The 21,966-nt window shown below is 41.8% G+C and overlaps 1 protein-coding gene across 1 annotated transcript; it reads left to right on the top strand.

Moving 5' to 3' along the window:
* Nucleotides 1-218: 218 nt before the first annotated feature.
* Nucleotides 219-21,118, top strand: foxk2b (forkhead box K2b). The gene is made up of 9 exons (XM_083896859.1): nt 219-703; nt 7,170-7,364; nt 11,235-11,388; nt 12,505-12,651; nt 12,754-12,947; nt 15,239-15,450; nt 15,546-15,773; nt 17,078-17,272; nt 19,559-21,118. Exons 1-9 carry the CDS (start codon nt 411-413, stop codon nt 19,762-19,764), a joined length of 1,824 nt encoding a protein of 607 aa, XP_083752985.1. The 5' UTR covers nt 219-410; the 3' UTR covers nt 19,765-21,118.
* Nucleotides 21,119-21,966: the final 848 nt, after the last annotated feature.

Genomic DNA, 21,966 nt, shown 5'->3' with positions numbered 1-21,966 from the left:
TTCCGTGTCGCCGAGCAGCATATGCTCGTCCAGCCACACACCAACCGACCTTGAATGTGTCCTCGGATTAACTCTGGCACCCGATTGGCGGAGGCGTTGGGGGCGTATCCGCGCTCTCGAATCCTATAGGTGGAGAGCGCTGTCAGTCACGCCGCGCCCGCCCCCCCCTGCTCCGTTCGGTTGTTTCGCTGTGCTCCCCTTTCTCTCGGCGGTGGGTCGGAGCCGCTGCTGTCCCTGGCCTCGCATGTTTCCCCTCTAAATTCCTGCGTTAAAATTCGGTGCCCCTCTTTTTTTTTGATTTGATCCACGAACGCGCCTCTGTCGGGCCGCAGTTGCTGACTAATTCATCCCCCCCTCCCGCCCCCTAACATTCGGCGTTTGGAGACTTAAAAAAAAAAATACACCCGAGCATGGCCGTGGTGAGCGGATCGTCTGGGCCGGTTGCCCGGCTCGAGGGCCGTGAATTCGAATACATGATGAAGAAGCGCTCGGTGACCATCGGCCGGAACTCGTCCCAGGGCTCCGTGGACGTGAGCATGGGCCACTCGAGCTTCATCTCGCGCCGGCACCTGGAGATATTCACCGCCAGCGACGACGGCACCGGCAGCGGCGACTTTTACCTGAGGTGTCTCGGTAAAAACGGGGTGTTTGTGGATGGAGTGTTCCTCCGACGGGGCGCCCCTCCTCTGCAGCTACCGCGAATGTAAGTCACCCCCCCTCCCCTAACCATCCTCGTATCCCCGCTCCTTCCCTGCCTGGTGAACATGTGGACGTGACGCTAGTAGCCTGGAAGCTAAACGTCCACACAGAGAACAACATTGGGTTTGTGTTTGGCTAACAAGGGGTCGAGAGCACCACGTGTTTTAGCATGTTAGCAAAGGAGAAGAAGCCCGCATCCTGTTCGCAAAGCCTCCGTCTTTGTTGACATTCCTGTTAGCAACAGTGTTAATTAGCCGCCTGTTTTCATTCCACCCCCCCCAACACACACACAATGTACTTAACACAGTTAGCAGTTAGCCGCATTCCACACTTTCTCCATTAGACTAGCTCGAAAGCTAGCTCGTGATTACACACGGGGGGATTGGATGTGGTTTTGCTTTCGCATGTAATCACATGGCCACGTTGAGTCCCGACATGTTTATGTCGTGTTATTGTAAAAACAACCACAACAGCAACAACAACACCGAGGTCATGTAAACACGATGCTAGCATGTAGCATTTCACTTGTTGTGAATGGAGCTCCTCTCGACCCCTAAAACGTAAACAAACCCAGCCCGTCCCCGCCCTGCCGGCTCACAACAGCACAGCCTGCGGGAACTTTGGCCTCTCTCGAACACAGCCGAAGTGACGCTAACGTGCGCATTTTGTCAAACATTCGCCAACTTTAAGCGTTAACTGGTGTTTTTTTTTTTTTGGCGTGGAGGACGCGTTTCGAAAATTAAATGCGACTTATTTATAAGGGACTTTTGTGTTGGCGTTCAAAAAGCAGAGCTGTGGAGGCCACACAGCCTGCGTTGGGCCACCATTTCATTGTTTGTTTATGTTTCTAAAAAGGTAGACTATTGTAAATTGACCCATGCAACAGGCCTTAATGATACAGCAAAATGAGTATTATGAGAATAATTATCATGAAAAAAGTGAGTTAGCTTTGCTCCTAAGTTGAATTTTTGGGGTTTAAATTCCTTTCTGGACAGAAGACGACAAACAAAACTTCTAATTATAAAGTGTTTGTATCTCACAAGAAAAATTATACAGTGTTATGTGTTGTGGTTGGATAATTGCCCAGCTGTAAATCGGTGATAACTTTGTCATAGGTTTGTCATAACGATATGAAATATTGGGTAAACAAGTACTCAAGTGTCTGCTTTGGCTTCACTGCAAACAGACTTGCAGCCTATTCTGTAAACCGGTGTTAATATAACGCATTATTTCCATTCCAACAACATGACTTCATTAAAAAAAGGAATGTCATAATGACCCCGTGTTAAAAGATTGTGTGCTACTCTATATGGAAACGACTCCTACTTACCTGGATCAAAACAAGTTATAAATGTAAACAAAGCATTTAGAATCCAACTTTAATCCATCTTTACAAATTCAGCACAATAAATATTCTATATTTATGAAGTTTAGAACAGCCTTTGTGGTATATATGTGCGTGTGTCTGTGTATTTCATCTCAATCCAGGTCAGCAACGAATGAACCTAAAGTAAAAATAACAACAATGATAGATAAATAATACATAATAATACAGGATGATTCTGCCCTGGTGCTGTATTAAACTTTAATATATTACACCGTACTTTACTCGGGAGGTTGTAAATCTCGGCACTGTGTGTGTTTGGACGGAGGCCACCACGCTGTGAGCGTCTGCTCCAAATAAAGTTACTGATAAAAATAAACGGTAAATAGGTTGGTCCGTCTTTTCCAGGGTAATTGCTGAAATGATGAGCTCTGGGAAACTGTGATAAACCTTTTCTCATTCATGTTTTTTTTTTGTAAACAAAACTTAATTGAATAATACTATGATATTAATACTACTATGATATAATAATATGCTATTCTGAAGCTGGAAGCACTGCATTTTAAGTTGAATATACAAGCTATTGACGACTAAATTAACCGCAAACTGTTTTGATAATTGCTGTTCTGTGTTCGTAAACAGAAGACCTTTTAATTTGAGGACAAACTGTTGTGTTTACGTGTCATTTTTCACCGCTGTCTGACTTTTCATCGACCAAATAACAGCTGGTGAATCTGTTGCTTATCTTCTTGATTTGTTGATTAGTTGTTTGTCAGAAAATGTTGAAATAATCTTGTTTTTTTCCACACATTAATATTTAATTGAGTTTTAATGGTTTTATTGTTATAAGGAGCAAAACAAAACAGAAACTAGTCAAATTTAAGGAATTGAAACGCTCAAACCGATCAAAAGTCATTCAGTAACCGTGTAGTTGAGTATTCCGTTCATTATTAAGCCCTAGTTCAGTCATTGCCAGAATTATTGGATAGGATAATGAAGATAACATACAACTTTAAACTTTTTCACAAATAAGTGGTTCCAATTTACTCAATTAAAGTCTAATGAACTGTGGACAAACTTTCCAGCCTCTTGTCAGCAGCATCCATTTTCCCCCTCTTGCTCTCAGCGATTGTGCAATTCCCTGACTGTGAAACCACTTTCTTCATGCTGCAGAGCAAAGAGGCCTGTTTTGACTTGATGTACAATCGCAATTAGCATTTTTTCTGCACCAAAACGACAACTGTGTTGTCTTTGCGCAAGTCCAGGCGCTTAAATCGATAACCCCCCCCCCCTCCCCCAACGCCGCTCTTTAGCCGCATCATAACCTCATTTACGTCGGTGCATTTCATTGCGTAGACACCACTCGGAACAAGGGGAGGGCGCAAACAGGCCGGTTAAGGTTCCAGTATTGATCCGGGCCGAGCGAAGAGCTTTTAATCAGACATGAGTAAGACACCACAGCGCGGGCTCACATGTTGTGTACTGGACTGTACTGGACTGTAAACCTGGAGCCCGACGCCACGCGATCTCGTGTTAGCGGCGGTAAAGAAGCCGATTGACGGCATGAGCAGACTCGCAGAGCCGCGGCCCCCGGAGAGAGGTCGCCCGGTATTCCAGGGATTCCTCTGTGGTGATGTAAACAGACGGAACACAGATGAAAATCTTCCCTTCCAACCTCCCTATTTTTTTCTCCCTCCCTCTCCACACACACACACACACACACACAAATAATTCTCCCAAAGTCACTTTCTGACTGCTTTTGTTTACATTCATTTTGTTGTTGTTGTTGTTGTTAGTTTGTAACTTTGCTGCGTGGATGAAGGAGGCCGAGCGAGTGAAAGTTTTTCCTGTTGAGCAAGACTTGGTTTGTTGCCGCATCAACAGCTCAGTGTGTTTGTTTTTGTGGAGTTTAAGAGAAAACGCGGAGTTAATGAGGAGGTTCCTGTGAATGTGGCCATGGAGTGAGGGAGGGTGAGCATAATAAATGCACCTTTCCCCAAGAAATTAGCCTCACGCTGACAATTAAGCCGTGTTTCCACCGAGTGGAGCGGTTCGGTTTGGTACAGTACGCCATGTGTGTTTTTGTGTGTTTCCATTAGGAATAGGTCCCAAAATAAACAGTCCCCAACCGTTCCATTGTTTATCACCCGTCACTTCGGGCACCAGAGTAAACTTATGCAACCGAAAAAACGTCGCAATCTTTGCGATCAGTGTAAATATCCCGTGGAGGTCGAGGCAAACGCCACAGTCTCTCAGTAAAGCGTCAAGTTTGTATGAGAATAAAATAAAGAGCCAGGCGTCCAAATACTACTATTGTCCATGTCGTAAATGATTATACACTACTGTTCAAAAGTTTGGGGTCACTTAGAAATGCCCTTATTTTCAATGAATACAACATTGGATGAATCAGAAATACACTCTATGCATCGTTAATGTGCTAAACGACTATTGGAATATGTACATAGGTGTAAAGAGGCCCATTTCCAGTGTTCTAATGGTACACTGTGTTTGCTAATGGCCTTGAAAACCCTTGTGCAATGATGTTAGCACAACTGAAAACAGTTTTGCTGGTTCTTTTGACCAAAGGGCAAAATTATTAATAGGAATAAAAATCATTCTTTCTAATCCTGTCAATGTCTGACATGTTTTCTATTCATTTTGCAACTCTTTTGATGAATAAAAGTGTGACTTTTAATGGAAAACACAACAAAAAATTTATCCGTGACCCCAAACTTGAACGATATATGTAGTGTAACTGTCTAGTCACGAGGATTTTTGGTATTTTTGGAGTCATTTGGAGGCTTTTTTGATTACTCTCCTCTGTCCCCAATTTTTCCTTTCACCGCAACCTGTCTAGGCACATGGTTGCACACTTTGGGTCTCTCGTCTCTCGATTATATTGTAAATCTTTCTGTATTACTATGTACCAAGAAATGTAAGAGGGCACAGCAACCTTGTGTTTCCTGGTTATATAGCATAGCATATAGCATAGCATATAGCATATCCAAAAATGTTCAAGCGACGCTTGATTTGTTCTCTCACGTTTGTCCTTACAGGCTCCGGTAGAAACATGACGTCTCACTGCTAACAGTGGCTATGCAACCGCGGCCCGCAACCATGTTATTTTACATGACTTTTTGAAACGCTACGAAAATGAAACAAAAACTATTATACAGCGACTAGACAATGCAGGAGCACATAATATGTATAAAAGAGTGGATTTTGGGTTATATAAACCCATAAATACTACACAGTGTCCCTTTAAAAGCTGAAAATCATAAAGCCTCAGCATCAGAAACAAAAAACATATCTTTTTATATTATTATTATTATTATTTATAGATATATTTAGACCTCACTGTCCCCACTCTGTCACATTCACACAGTCTTGATATCGTGACAAAGTCTCTGATGTTATTTAAAGGCTGACGTTGAACTTCCGAAGCCTCGTCGGTGACTCAAGCGTCTCCTCCCGTGAGCGACATCGCTAATTCCAGATGCAAAGTGTCGCGGATGCAGTTGTGTTGAGCAGATGCCAGCGCTGCGAGAATCGCTGCCGTGCCTGGCACTCTGAAATTAAAGACAACAATGTGTGGCTGCTCTGTCTGCCCTGGTGTCACAACAAACACCGATTTTAAACAAGTTCCTCCTGCTCACCGATATCTGGCCGGCGTTCACGATTTCACCCTCAACAGCTTCCTCCTCGATGTGAACGCCGTAAACGGCACACGTCACATCTGAGACGTTTTAATGAGGAGAAATCCACCTTTTTAGGAGTCGCTCAGAGTTTCTGTTGGCAGCGTCGTCGCATTCCTGACTCCATTTTGTTGGTTTCGCTGTTTTGAATTCCTCTGGATGGTGAAAAAGAAAAACATGGGAAAGGAGGAATGTTCCTCTTTGTCGTAAACACCGTCCGTGTCTCAATATAATAATATAATGTTTAAAAAGCGTGTGGCGTAACTCGTTCTTGGAATCATTTGTTGTTGTTGTTGTTGTTGTTTTATGGAGCAAAAAAATCAGACAATATTCACATTATAAGAAGCTGAAAAGTCGGATAAATTGTTTTAATTGTGGGGAAAAAATGCTCAAATTGAACAATTGATTATTGAAATAGTTGGATCAACATTGCGATTGTGAAATTGTGGTCATCGTTCACACTTTGGGCGGAAATGGTGGAGTTTATTTACATAATGATCAGCATTTACAGTATATATATATTGAAATAATGGTGTTCTCATACGTCTTGTTTTGTCCACGAACCAACATTTACCAACATATTCACAATTAAGAAGCTGAAGAATCAGAGAAACTTCAGAATAGTTCAATAATGGATTATTTTGCCCCAAGTTATCATCACCTTGTTACATCACCAGAGGGAAATTGTGGTTACACAGTTATTTTGGTAATTAATCATGGAATGAAATCAGAAAATGTGTAAAAATGATTGTTGGTGTTTCCCAAACTGCGAAATGAAGACGTTTGGTCTTCATGAGTGATTTGTGCCATTTTCTGACGCGTAGCTTTGATAATCGCGCCACAAATGCCACGATTGCTTGCTGTGCTACGCCTAGCGTTAGCCACCAGCCACTCTTAAAAGGATCTAATCGTCGCTCTTTCCCGAAGCTGTTAATAAAAGACAGATTAAAAGACGCACCGCAGGAGCCTGAAGTTGTGAATATTTACACGTTTTTCTTGTTAATTATTAATCATAACTGCACGTTTTTTCTTTTTTTCCCCGTTGACCTACATAATCTGGATAAATATGTAACTCCACGCTCGAGCAATGACACATGTTTACCTGCGGTAACCTGTGCTATATCCGTGACGCGTTGCTTAGGGGACGCGTCGACGTCTTAAATTTAGGCCTGTCCTCTTCCTCCTGAGACGAGCGCTGCCGTTTGAAAACAAGCTCACGCTTTCGTCAGTCTGTGAACTCCGCTTCTCTGCGGCTTATTAATGCTTCATCGAGCCGCCGCGCGTCAGAATTCACATTTAATTAACTCGCGCGTCGTCTCGGCGAGAGAGCGTGCAAACGGTTTTCACCACAGCAGAGCAAGTAGATTTTGCCTTCTTCTCATCACCGCTTGTTTCTCGATAATATGAAAAACAAAAACTCACTAAGCTCATCTCTCTGTTTGCCTCTGCAGGTGCACGTTCAGGTTTCCCAGCACAAACATCAAGATCACGTTCACGGCGCTGTCGAGCGGCAAGAAGGCGAGGCGCGACGCCCCGGAGTCGCCCGTGAAGCCGGTGCAGCCGCAGATCTCCCCGCTGACCATCAACATTCCAGACAACATCGCTCACCTCATGAGCCCGCTGCCGTCGCCAACCGGCACCATCAGGTACGCCGCGCCGCGCAAACGTCGCCACAAGCGAGGTTTGACGGTTTCTGCAAAAGAGAGACGCAGGATCAGGTGTGAGATACGCTGAAGTCGCACGTCGGCGTGGTTGCGTGAAGAAGTGCAACTAACGATTATTTTTTCGTAATCGATCAATCTGTCGGTTATTTTCTCGATGAACCGACGAATCGTTTGGTCCAGAAAGTGTTAAAAAACGTTGATCCGTGTTTGTCAAAGCTGGAAATGATGATGTTCTTGAATGTCTTGTTTTGTTCACAAACCAAAATGATTCAGTTTTAATGATTTCTTTGTTATGTGGAGCAAAAAAAACCAAGAAAATATTCACATTTAAGAAGCTAAAACAATCAGAAATCTTGTTTTTAATAATGAAAAAAGTTTCAAACCGATTATCGATTATCAAAATAGTTGGCGATTAATTTAGTAATCGATCCAGACATGTGTGCACGAGTCGGCACGGCTCGCTATAGCTTTCGCTAAATACACCAGACTCCACTGTTAAATTTTGACATTTTACACATTTCCTTTGCTAAATGTTGGGAGATTCACGCATGTTTTCAGGATTTTAAAATATTTTTAGTAGCGTTGGGCACCTTAACGCGCCAACGGCGTCGACGTAAACACATGACGCGTTTCCATGGCGACGGAAAAGATGCGCGTGGCATCACGTTTACGTGCCGTGGCACCAGAGTCCAGGCACCATTTGCCAGTTAGCTCCGTTAGCTGCATTTGCTCCTTTAGCGCCGTTAGCGTTAGCCTACAGTCGAACTGGAGCGGTCTGTTTATTAAACGAAAAGAGCAGTGCTACAAATAACTAGCCTAGCTGTGCGCTGCGTATGTGCGCCTCTGTTTTTAAAGTTTAGCGGCACTTTAGTGACTCGTCGTCATGGAAACGCGTCATGCGTTAACGTGCGCTAACGTTGACGCCGCTAACGCCGGTTAACGTGCCAAGCACTGCTTTTTAGCTGATCTACAGTCGGACATTGTTCGCTTTGATTCTTGTGTCGGACGTCGCGCTCACGACTCTTTTAGTGACGGCACTCTTTGACCAATCAGTGGTCGGCAGTCTGTTGACGCCACATTTTGATATCGGCTTGTCTCAGGGAAACAAGAAAAACCCTGTTTTTATTCACAAACCAAAAACACTCACCTCCCACTTCTACAAACGTATGCCAGCTTTTGTTTATGATAACTTCAGCATGCGTTTGCAGCTTAATCTTGTAGTTTGACTGAAGTTTTGACGCTGCTCATCGTCCCCGTACCAAAGTCCATTGAGAAAATCAGCGTTTTTAGCGAACGGCAACACAGGATGTGCTGGTCCTCTGCTGCCCCGTCTGTTCAGTTTGTGTCACTGAGGTCGATCTGAAGACAAGATTTCAAACACCAAAGTTATAAAATCACTCATTTTAACCCACTGACGGAGGCCGCGGTGGATCATCAACTCCTCTGTGCTGTGAGTTTAAAACGATGATTTCCTCTATGGACTTTGGTGTGTGTGTGTGTGTGTGTTTTACAGAGCAACACAAACTCCAGTTTCTCGTCAGACGAGGCTGTTTAACGTTAAGATTACGTGACAAACTCCTAAAATCCTAAAATGCCACAGCCTGAAGCTGCTATTTGTTTTATTAGGTTAGGTCTTTGGTTTTAGGGTTAGACGCTGACTTTGTTTCAAACAACCACGACGATGCCTTTAAGGGAGCGCTAATGTTCTAAAAAACCTTGCTTCTTAATGACTTTCAGGTCTAAGTTTAGCGCTTCCCTCTGTCGGCGCTGATTTTTCAATCCGTAGGAGATTTCACCCTCCACGTCGCGCTGCTGCGTGACCTTCGGTTGTTGTCTGACCTTGACGTTTCCCCGTGTGCGTTGATGAGCTTAGGCTTAGGTCAGTGACTGCAGGGCGACTCCCAGAGATCCTCTCAGCCCCCTGAGCTCAGCCAGGTGGCTGCAAACCACTTAGGTTTCCTCTGTCGTACGAGTTAGGGACGTCTTTGTGTCCAATGTCACAACCTTGAAGATGCACCGATACTGATATCAGGACTGATTCAGAGTGTTTGTCTCATATTAATGAGACAGAACGTTTATTGATGGTGTCAGATTATACTTGAATTTTCAGATCTCCAATCCAGTTATTTTGGCCACTATCGGACCACAAGTCTTTATTAAGGTTGAGTTTGACAAACGCTGATTATTAGATTTCTGATATTTTATGGAGAAAGCGATTAATCGTGAAAATAATCGACGGATCAATTAATTACGAAAATAATCTTTAGTTGCAGCTCTAACTAACTCGTTGGTTAAATGACGGAATGTTTGTACCTTTTTGAGGTGAAAGCGTAAACGCCTATGGTGTTTACGCTTATATATATATATATATATATATATATATATATATATATTAGGGCTGTCAAAAGATTAATTATATAAAAGCGAATGGTGTTTACGCTTTTATATATACATATATATATATATATATATATATATATATTAGGGCTGTCAAAAGATTAAAATTTTTAATCAGATTAATCACAGGGTAGCTGTGGATTAATCACGATTAATTACCATTCGTAAATCTAATTTTCTCTTTATATTGTTGTAGGAACGGAGAGATAAATAAAGTATGTGAAAATATAAATGTAAAGAACAATAAAATACTGTAAATAACTTGTAAAAACCTATACAAACTTAGTAAAAAATAAACATTACATTGTAAAAAACCCACATTATAAGACAATATAAATAAATAGAAAAAATAAAATGCTGTAAATAACTTTAAAAAAAACTATACATTGCACTGTAAATAACTCGCATTATAAACTAAATATAAAGTATAGAAGTTAAATAGTTTTCTTACTAAACCCACAGCAGGAAATTCCTCATCAGCACCTGCTTCTACTAGTTAGCGTTAGCGTCAGCTAGCATTCTGACGCTAATGTTAGCTGCTTTCTGTGTCCCCGTTAGTTAGACAGTAACTGTTAATGTTACGATTATATCATTATCTGCGCCTGTAGAAATGTCCGATCCGATCCGTCTGAGCTTTAATGTCTGCTGAAATGTCTCCACAAGTGATTCCCCGACTGCTCTGATAGCTGACTGCAACACGTGGTAATGGATTTCCTGAACTGAGGCGTGTCTCAATGAGACGCGGAGTAATGATGCACGACTCCGTTCAGGAAATCCGTTCCACAGTTTACAGCCAGCTAGCAGGCGAAAACACGATTAACCAGAAGTTTACCGGGAAAATCAGCTCCGCGAAAACGGCTGCTCGTTGAGGAGAACAGTACGGTTAACAGCATAAAAACAATGAAAGTCACACTCCAACAAGCCGAGGTTTACGTTAGTCGGTATATATTTCGGCATTTGGCCGGCAAAAAAGTCAATGTAAACATCGTAAAAGTCGTACATATCACACTTTCCTGTATAAAGGAGTTGATTAAAGCCTTATATAAAATCAACAATCATGATGATTATATTAAAGCAAACGGAGCATCCATATCGGAATAGTATCGTTATCGGCAGATATCCAAATTCAGGTATCGGATTGGATCGGAAGTGAAAAAAAGTGGATCGGTGCATCCCCAATATATATTAGTTGGACAATTCATCGACATTTCTATCAAAAAATGCAATACAGTAGTTGGAGGCACATGATTTCTTATTGCCAAAATGTGTCAAATGTCATTTACTTGACTGAAGAAAACATCTGTGTTCCTCACAGATCTGCACAAATATCACACTGTCGTCATGTTTAACATATCATTCAAACAAAAATGAGAGTCTTATTGTGTTGTTCCCACAATCACACGTTGATAAAATGGTTCAGCCCCATCGTTGACCGTAGCTGTTTCCTCCCCGCAGTGCTGCTAACTCGTGCCCCTCCAGCCCACGCGGCGCTGGATCCTCGGGCTACAGGATGGGCGGTCGCATGGTCAGCTCTGCAGAACTGCAGCTTTTAAACGACAACTCCCAGCCCGAGAACGACAAAGACGCCTCCGGAGGAGACAGTCCAAAGGTGAGACTCGCCACAAAAAATGTATTGATTTGTAAACTGAAGTAAATGTAAACATGTTTTTAATGGGTTTACATTAGGGCTAAACATCTATATCATGTGTATGATGTATATTGAATGAAATGTACTTGAAATTTCCAGATGCACATTTCAAAATGTCACTTATTAACACTTCTTTTGGTTTTAAGCCTGATTATTTGTGTCACAGCAGAATTTGACCATGTTTATAGGTAACTTCATTGTTTCTAATGCACGTGAATATCCTTTGTTTAATGTTTAAAAGCCAAAGAAACAAACCAGGTATTATCTGAAATGAAAAGTGTATTTTAAGAGCATGTAATGTGGATCGTAAACAGTTTCACGAGTCCAGAGAAATGTGTGTGTGTGTGCAGCTTTATAGCCACGTCTATCTCCTTTATCAGAATAAAAACTAACAATATCCAGATATTATTTATAAGCCATATAGCTCAGTCTTACAGAAATGGTGATGATAGATATCAGATATGTTTGTCTGTATGTTTTGTATATGTCTGTTATGTTTATTGTTTACAGTTCAGTTTCTTGTTTTTAACTGGTCTGTTAAGTTATTGTTTACAGTTTTGTTCCTTGTCTTTAGCTGGTCTGTTTAGTTATTGTTTACAGTTGTTGTCCTGTTTGTCTTGTTTGCCTAGATTTGTCTTATTTTTACCTTAACCTAATACGCACCTTATTTACATTCACTCTTATCTTATTTCTTTCCATGTACAGTTTTTATAATATTGTGTAATTGTTTATCTGTATACGAAGCTGCTGAAACCCTGTTCTCTCCCCACTGTGGGATAAATAAAGCTATCTTATCTTATCTTATCTTATATCATGAAAAACTACTTCACAACTCTCAAAATACAACAAATGGAATATATGAGGTCAAATCTAAATATATTTATGCCAAAAATACAAATTAAATTAAAATAAGAAGATATAAAAGATATAAAGAGAGGTCATTCACCTCAGCAAAAGTCTTTATAACACATTTTGTCTTGAAAAGGCACAAATACAGTTTTGTTTCTTGATTCTTTAAGACGCATTTGTGTTCCGTTTGCTTCATGAAAAGAGTGTAATTCCTCCTCTGCTCCACAGGATGACTCCAAACCTCCGTACTCCTATGCACAGCTCATAGTCCAGGCCATAACGCTGGCCCCGGACAAGCAGCTCACACTAAACGGAATCTACAATCACATCACAAAGAATTATCCTTACTACAGGACTGCAGACAAGGGCTGGCAGGTGAGGATTCAGCCTCGTGATCTTCTGTTACCAGAGAATCGACTCTTTTTTTTAAAAAAAAACCCATGTTGTGTCATTTCCTTTTTTTTTTCCCGTTTGCAGAACTCGATCCGTCACAATCTTTCGTTGAACCGTTATTTCATTAAAGTGGCGCGGTCGCAGGAGGAACCAGGCAAAGGCTCGTTCTGGAGGATAGACCCGTCCTCGGAGGGGAAGCTCATCGACCAGGCGTTCAGGAAACGAAGGCCCCGCGGCGTCCCCTGCTTCAGGACCCCGCACGGACCCCTCTCCTCCAGGTCTGCATTCACCTCGCCTTTAAGTTTGTCTGTTAGAACGTATGTATTTTATTATCGTGACACTTCTTTTAATGACCAGTAAGACGATACAGGACAAGAGAAACGAACACTGCAGTTACAAAAAGGACAAAATACTTTATCAGAGAACATTTAAAAGTCAAAGATACTTTTCACAACCTCCTCAGACACAGAAGGAACGTAAATACACTACCTACGTTATGTAAGTAACTGGAATAAGCTGTGTCTTTTCTTGTGTAAGTTTGATTTGACTCGTGCACCGGCGTCTCCCAATCACTTGGGGGTGCTCTGCTTCGTTGTAAAGGTTCGAGCCATTAGTCGTTTTGTGGATAAAATGTCAGAAAGTATTGATCTGTGTCTCTCAAACCTGGAAATGATGATGTTCTCAAATGTCACAGAACCAAAATTATTCCGTTTTAATGATTTCTCACTGTGGGGCAAAGAAATCGGAAAATATTCACATTCAAGAAGCTGAAAAAATGAGACGACCTGGTTTTTAATAACGGGAACAACTGATTATTCGGTTATGAAAACAGTTTATTCATTGATTAACAGTCAGTGAATTAATGTTGTAGCTGAAAAGGAAAGACAAATTCTCGGGTCTTTTCCGTTGTAAAGTTTGATTTGACGTTTGTTCCTACGCCGTCTCAGGAGTGCACCGGCGTCTCCCATTCACTTGGGGATGCTCTGCTTCAGCCATTAGTCGTTTGGTTGATAAAATGTTTGAAAATATGTGTTTCTCAAACCTGGAAATAATGATGTTCTCAAATGTCTTGTTTTGTCCAAAAAAACAAAATTATTCAGTTTTAATGATTTCTTTGTTCTATGGGTCAAAGAAATCAGAGATTATTCAGCAATCAAAACAGTTGACTATTAATTTAGTCATTGATTAATTAATATTGTAGGTTGTGAAAACTTTCTGAAAAATTCTCCATTTTGTTTCCTGTAATTGACGATGATGTGTATTTATAACGGTGTCATCGACGTACAGTCGTATCCTTCATATTGAAGCTCAGGTCTTTTCCATTGTAAAGTCTGATTTGATGTTTTTCCTGCGCCATTTTAATGAATTCTTTGGTGTATCGAGCATGAAAACCAGAAAATATTCACATTTAAGAAGCCGAAAAATTAAAAAAACTATTTTCAATAATGGGAAAAACTGATAATTCACTTATCAAAACAGTTCACTGTTAATTTAGTCGTTGATTAACTTTGCAAATTGAAGAAATTCTCCATTTTGTTTCCTGTAATTGGCAGTGATGTGTATTTATAACGGTGTCATGAGCGTATGGTCGTATCCTTCATATCGAAGCTCAGGTCTTTTCTGTTGTAAAGTCTGATTTGATGTTTTCTCTGCGCCGTTTTAATGATTTCTTTGCGATATCGAGCATGGAAACTAGAAAATATTCACATTTAAGAAGCCGAAAAAATCAGAAAACCTATTTTTAATCATGGGTCAACTGATGATTCACTTATCAAAACTGTTCACTATTAATTAAGTCGTTGATTAACTTTGCAAATTGAAGAAATTCTCCATTTTGTTTCCTGTAATTGGCGATGATGTGTATTTATAACGGTGTCATCAGCGTACGGTCGTATCCTTCATATTTAAGCTCAGGTCTTTTCTGTTGTAAAGTCTGATTTGATGTTTTCTCTGCGCCGTTTTAATTATTTCTTGGCTACATCGAGCATGGAAACCAGAAAATATTCACATTTAAGAAGCCGAAAAAATCAGATAACCAATTTTTTAATTACGGGAAAAAATCATAATTCACTTATCAAAACAGTTCACTATTAATTAAGTCGTTGATTAACTTTGCAAATTGAAGAAATTCTCCATTTTGTTTCCTGTAATTGGCGGTGATGTGTATTTATAACGGTGTCATCAGCGTACGGTCGTATCCTTCATATTTAAGCTCAGGTCTTTTCTGTTGTAATGTCTGATTTGATGTTTTTCCTGCGCCATTTTAATGAATTCTTTGGTGTATCGAGCATGAAAACCAGAAAATATTCACATTTAAGAAGCCGAAAAATTAAAAAAACTATTTTCAATAATGGGAAAAACTGATAATTCACTTATCAAAACAGTTCACTGTTAATTTAGTCGTTGATTAACTTTGGAAATTGAAGAAATTCTCCATTTTGTTTCCTGTAATTGGACCTGATGTGTATTTATAACGGTGTCATCAGCGTACGGTCGTATCCTTCGTATTGAAGCTCGGGTCTTTTCCGTTGTAAAGTCTGATTTGACGTTTGTCCCTACGCCGTCTCAGGAGTGCACCGGTGTCTCCCAATCACTCGGGGGTGCTCTCCGCTCACTCCAGCGGCGTCCAGACCCCCGACAGCCTATCACGAGAAGGCTCCCCGGTTCCGCTGGAGCTGGACACGTCCGCCGCTGCTCCCGCCCCGACGACCACCACCACCACAGTGGTCCAGCCCAAACTGGCGGTCATCCAGGAAGCACGCTTTGCACAAAACACATCAGGTAAAAGGAAAAACAGGTTATTTGTTTTTGGTTTTTTTAAATGGCTGCTTTTTAAATGTTTTCTGACTCCGCCCCTCTGTGCCGTTGCGCTGCAGGCTCGCCTCTGAACAGCCAGCAGGTTCTCATAGCAGTCCAGCGTCAGTTACCTCAAACCATCAAGCCGGTGACGTACACCATGGCGTCCCCGGTGAGCACCAGCGCCTCGCAGCCCACGCTGCAGACGGTCCACGTCCTGCAGCAGATCCCCACCGCCGTCATCGCTCAGCCAGCCACCATCATCAAGAGCGAGCCGCAGGAGAACGGCGAGCGCGCCGAGGTCAAAGGTGAGTCGCCCGACCCGATGTGTTCCGTCACGTTTTTGCTCTGTTGCGTTTTCCTCTTAAATGAAATGCAATGTTTCTAAAATTTTTTAAAAATTTTTTTAGAGAAAAAACGGTAACAAACTGCTTAAAGGTGCATTATGTAATAAATCATAAAATCCTCCTAATATGTCACAGAGACTCAGGAATAACGTTCATAGAACAAACTGAACTCACCAACAACAACAGTACAGACAAAATATTTACACTAAAAAAAATATTTTGCAGACTGCAAATCATGTTTATGTTTTGAAATCATGTTTTGGCGTCATGTGGCGCCACCTACCGCCGTCTACCAATCATGGCAGTCAGTAGAGTCTCAGCTGCCGAGCAACCGCGGGTTGCCAGTTACGTCAGAAAACCAAACCTAAAAGACCTCGGTGTTTTGAATTTGAATGTAGTAACGGTTTTTGGCCACATTCTTACATATGGCGCCTTTAATATTTTAAAGTAAAGGATAGTTGAGGTTTAGGTAAAACAGGCGACTTCGCTAAAAATCAAATCAAATTAATCCAACTTTATTTATAACGCACTTTAAAAACAACAACAGCTGAAACAAAGTGCTTTACATCAGAGATAAATAAATAAAACAAATAAAATAAACAAACATGTGACCTAATAAATTAAGATTGTTATGATCTGGTTGTTTTGGCTGAAATGTTATATATATATATATATATATATATATGTGTGTGTATATATATTTCCCCCCCTCTGCCTGATAAAATGTGAAATGTTCACGATTTAAAAACTTAAAAATACAAACATAAAATAATGCCAATAACAGTAAACGTGTTATTGACTCTTAAGAATCTTTTTACGAGTTTCCGAGAGCAAATGTGTCGCAGTTGATTGATTATTTGAATAAAAATAGAAATGACACTGACAAGTTTTTGCCACTTTTCCTCACTGTTTGACCTCCTTCTCCTTCTGGAATCAAGTGTGTAAACCGTTCACTCTCTCACACCAAAGTCCATAGAGGAAAATCTGCGTTTTTAGCTCACGGAGACGCAGGAGCCTCGCTGGGGTACGTTTATGGCACTTAACAAAAATCCAAATGAGGCGTTTCAAACACCGACGTCTCAAAATAACACCTATGAAATAAAAATGAGGCAGCAGTGTGTCAGTGACTCCTGTGCGCTGTGATGTAAAAAAGGCTGATTTTCTCTATGGTGTTTTTGGTTCAGAAAGAGAGGAAAGGACTGTGTTACTGTGAGACTTATTTTAATAATGATGTTTATTCGTAATGTTTTCTGTCCTCTCAAAAGTCAAAGTGGAGACCATCCCCACCATCACCTCTATAGGCGGCACCAGTCGCATCATCCAGAGCTCAGCCACGGCCCTGCAGACCGTTACCATAGTGCAGGCTCCTCCCCTGGGTCAGCACCAGCTGCCCATCAAGGCCATCACGCAGAACGGCACCCACAGCATCACCACTGCCCTCCAGGGGGCCGTCAGCTCAGGTGAGACGGGCGCTCGGGGGAGTGGGCGTGACCTCGCTTGCGGAGCCGCGGCTCGGAAAACCTCGCCTGAATACGACGAGGGGGGGTGTTTGTTTTGATGATTTATGGTGAAGTGTTAAACTGTACAACGGGGATGAGCACGTACGTGTTTGTGGGCAGATTTTTCTTTGTAAACAATTGAATGTTGGTCTAAAACATTGTATTTTCATCAGGTAACAGTGTCTTAAAACGTCTTCAGCAGCTTGTTATGAAGACAAACGTATATAACGTATGATAATTGTTATTTTATTGACATTTCCTGCCCAAACCTGGCTGTATCCATGACAACGGCGCTGTTTTTAGTTCTATTTTTCAAACCAAACATTTAGTTTAACGTTTAACTGTCAATTCCAGCAACATAATCTATTTGAATACTTTTTTCAGAATAAAATCTAAAAATTCGAATCTTTTTTGGGAATATAAGCAAATAATATTCATATTAATTTTTCAACCATGAATAACCACCCAGTTTATCTCTCTATGTTACGTTATCTGTCCATATGTCCGTTTTCTACTGCTTTATCCTGTCACCAGGGGGCGCTGTGTCAATCTCAGCATCGCCAGTCCATCATTTTTGAGTTTTCTAGACTAGTGCAGTGGCCGTAGGAAATATGTATTCCTTTAGTGGGAGATAACTGAAGATTTTTAAGTTACGGTAATGCATGATGAGCACTGTCGCAAAACAGCTAGCTAGGCTAATGCTAATCGAAAAATTAAAAATGTTGCGTTGTTCCTAATGAGGTTGCACAGTGTTTGTATAACGTTAGCCCTACGCTAATGCTAATAGTAGCACTGCTAGCTTACCTTTGGAGACGGGTTCGCCAAGTAGCCGTCAGACGCGCTGCCTGGAACTCAATATGAAATTAAAATATTTTTTTGGAAAGATGAGCAAAACCATTTGGAATTACGGTACTGAGAAGCTGACAAATATGTCTCTACGTTACGTTATCCATCCAAATGTCCGTCTTCTACCGCTTTATCCTCTACATGTCAGTCACCAGGGGGCGCTGTGCCAATCTCAGCATCGCCAGTCCATCATTTTTGAGTTTTCTAGACTTGTGCAGTGCCCGAAGGAACTATGTATTCCTTTAGTGGGAGATAACTGAAGATTTTTCAGTTATGCATGATGAGGACTGTCGCAAAACGGCTAGCTAGGCTAATGCTAATCGAAAAATGAAAAGTGTTGCATTGTTCCTAATGAGGTTGCACACTGTTTGTATTATGTTGTATATGCTAGTCTTTGTTAGATTTATATTTTGTTTGTTTGTTTTTTTCCCTGCCCAGGGACTACAGAACAAATTAAGCTAGTAGCTAATTCGGTTAAGGCTGAGAGCCAGTCCATCATTTTTTAGTTTTCTAGACTAGTGCAGTGACCAAAGAAACTATGTATTCCTTTAGTCGGAGATAACTGAAGATTTTTCAGTTATGCATGATGAGGACTGTCGCAAAACAGCTAGCTAGGCTAATGCTAATCGAAAGATGAAAAATGTTGCATTGTTCCTAATGAGGTTGCACACTGTTTGTATTATGTTGTATATGCTTGTCTTTGTTAGATTTATATTTTGTTTGTTTGTTTTTTTCCCTGCCCAGGGACTACAGAACAAATTAAGCTAGTAGCTAATTCGGTTAAGGCTGAGAGCCAGTCCATCATTTTTGAGTTTTCTAGACTAGTGCAGTGACCAAAGAAACTATGTATTCCTTTAGTCGGAGATAACTGAAGATTTTTCAGTTATGCATGATGAGGACTGTCGCAAAACAGCTAGCTAGGCTAATGCTAATCGAAAGATGAAAAATGTTGCATTGTTCCTAATGAGGTTGCACACTGTTTGTATTATGTTGTATATGCTTGTCTTTGTTAGATTAATATTTAGTTTGTTTGTTTTTTTCCCTGCCCAGGGACTACAGATGAAATTAAGCTAGTAGCTAATTCTGGTAAGGCTGAGAGCCGTGCACTGTCCCTGTTAAATAAATAAATAAATAAATAGCCCTACGCTAATGCTAATAGTAGCATCGCTAGCTTACCTCTGGAGACGAGTACGCCAAGTTGGCCGCAAAATAGCTGTCTGACGCGCTGCCTGATGTAGAAGCGCTAAGCTAAAGCTAAAAAGCGTGAAAATCAGGGATGCACACCATCGGGCCACGCTCAACCCGAATCCAAAATCATAGGTCGGCGAGATACGCTCGTCACAGACAGACACAACTTGTTTTATCGACAGAATAAGTGATAATGTCTTTCTGTTTCTGCAGCTCCCGCCGTGGCGAGCCCCCTCCACCTGCTGGCAGACCACGCCTCCGCCTCCGCCTCCCTCCCCACCAAACGGCAGAACGGCGACCAGCAGGCCGGCGCGCAGCCGGACGCCAAGCGCATCAAAACGGAAGGCGGGGCCGCGGCAGACTCGGACTCTTCGGCGGCGGCGGCGGCGGCAAACGACCAAGGCGGCGTTCCCAACTAATCTGCAGCAACACCACCACATCCTCCTCCTCCCACCTCCCTTTCTCCCCCTCTCCCGTCCTTTTTTTTTGTTTGTTTGTTTGTTTGTTTGTTTGTTTCTCCTGCTCCTCCCACCGACTCCAGTCGTGCCAAACGGAGAGGATTATTTTCATTTTTTCCCCCCACTTTTTATCTTCTCTGGAGCGTCAGAAAAATTCAAATAACGTGCACCTCCTCCCTGAAAGACTGGAACTCAAAGGTTCCTCCCCCCTCTCCCCTCCTCCTCCCTCCTCCTCCTCCTCCCACCTCCTCCCTCCGTGAGCCGCTGAAACAGGAGAGCGACTAAACCTCGACCACAGGAAGCCTTAACAACGACCGGGAGCCGACATGTGACGCGTGGTCGACGCGGCGGGGGGAGACTGAGCCTCGGGGGCGGCTGGACGCCAACCTTTCTGTCGCATCTACCTCAGAGCAGACGGGAGACTCCGGCGCCCTCCTCAGTCCACCAGTGGAACAGTAATAATAATAATAATATTAATAATAAACGGTCATCGCGTTCAGAAAGGGATCGACTCGGAGCCAATATTCCTGAAACTCTGGCAGCTAAGCCTCTCACGACACTGACCTTCCGTTTATCGCAGCTGTACGTAGATGACGCAGTATTTTGTCGTTCGACGCGTTGATGCATAGGAAATTTTTTTAACAAAAAACGTTAAGTAATAATTGAATTAAAGGAAGACGTCGGTGACATTTCGCTAACAGAGTTATTACTACTTTCTTTTCCCGTTTGTGACGCGGTGGAATCGTTTGTTTTTCTTTCCCGTACTCTTTGTTTCTCGCTCCGACGCGAGATTCCCGTATACCCGACATACTTTACTACCTGCACAGATTTAACCCGTATAAGCATATGAAAAAAAACCTCCGTGTGTAGTTCCAGATGTTGACGTTGCATGTAACCGACAGAGAAACTGTAAAAAAAAACTGTACGTTGAACCGAGGAAGAAGAAGACAAAAAAAAAAAGAAGAACCGCTTTGTTCAGAAACCCGACCTGCACTTGACGAAACGTTCGTCTTTTCATTTCCTATTCGTTTCTTTAAATCCTCCTCTTCCTCTTCCTCCTCATTTCCTTCACTCTCCCGGCTGTGTTGACGTCGTGGTGTTGGCAGAGACCCCGCCCACTTTCACCCACACGCCCCGCCCCCCTCTCTTCTTCCCCCCCCCCCCCCCCGTCTTTTACTCGATTCTTTTCCTCCGCGGCGACGACTCCCGTTTTCTGATCGTTCCAAAAAACAACCGTAGTAAAGGAAAAAAAAGATTTGATGTTTGTTCTGCTTCAGTGGAGAAATGCTTTTTTTAAATAAATTAATTTAAAGCCCACTTCTGTACCTGCGTCACTTCACTTCCACCAAGAGGGGCCGGAAAAAACCCGGAGAACGGTGCGTTCCATTTGAAGTCGGAACTCGGGAGAATTTGCGAGGTCGATAAGGAACGTCCGTCTGAATTCTTAAATCTACTTAAAGTTCCATAATCTACGTATAATTCCAAAATCTAAGACGTTAGCATATAGATAATTTAGGTTTGTTTTGCTTCAGTGGAGAAATGAGATTTCCTTGTTTATATAAATTAATTTAAAGCCCATTTCTTCAGCTGCGTTCACAGCTAAAGTGTTTTATTATTGTTGTAGTTCCACATTTCTCCACTGAGGGGCAGCATAGGACCGTCTTTAAAAACTGCATTGATTTCACTCAAAGTTCACCTCTTAAAAAAATGGCTTGATATTTTTCAAGCTTTGGACAAAAATATGCCAATTTTTAAGTGTTTTAAATGTTTTGATTCACAAAAGCTCTGGAGCCGTTCAAACCATTTACAAGTGAATAAAGATGATTTATTTCAAGGAAACGATAAAAATCTGTAAAACAAACAAAATAAGGTTTATATCCACAGTTAAAGAAGAAGATATTTACGGTGATTTGAAAACAGACAGAGAATCTCAGGAGGGGTGCGTTTACTTGCGAGGTAACCACGGCAACAAGGACGTTAGAGGACACTTCCTGTTTCCTGCCGGAGAGACGGGGAAGTTCTTTGTGAAGCTGGTCACGAAAAAACAAACACTCGCATTCCTGAGACTCTGTGTGAGGACAAAAAAAGACAGGAAGTGAGGACATTTATCTCCTTAAAAGGCTTTAGATTTAGTCACAAGGACACTGTCTCTCTCTCTCTCCG

This window comes from Microchirus variegatus (assembly GCF_963457635.1).
Source record: "Microchirus variegatus genome assembly, chromosome: 10".
In the NCBI taxonomy this organism is placed as follows: domain Eukaryota; kingdom Metazoa; phylum Chordata; class Actinopteri; order Pleuronectiformes; family Soleidae; genus Microchirus; species Microchirus variegatus.
Note: the sequence above shows the minus strand (reverse complement) of the source record. Positions and strands in the feature narration are given on the sequence as shown.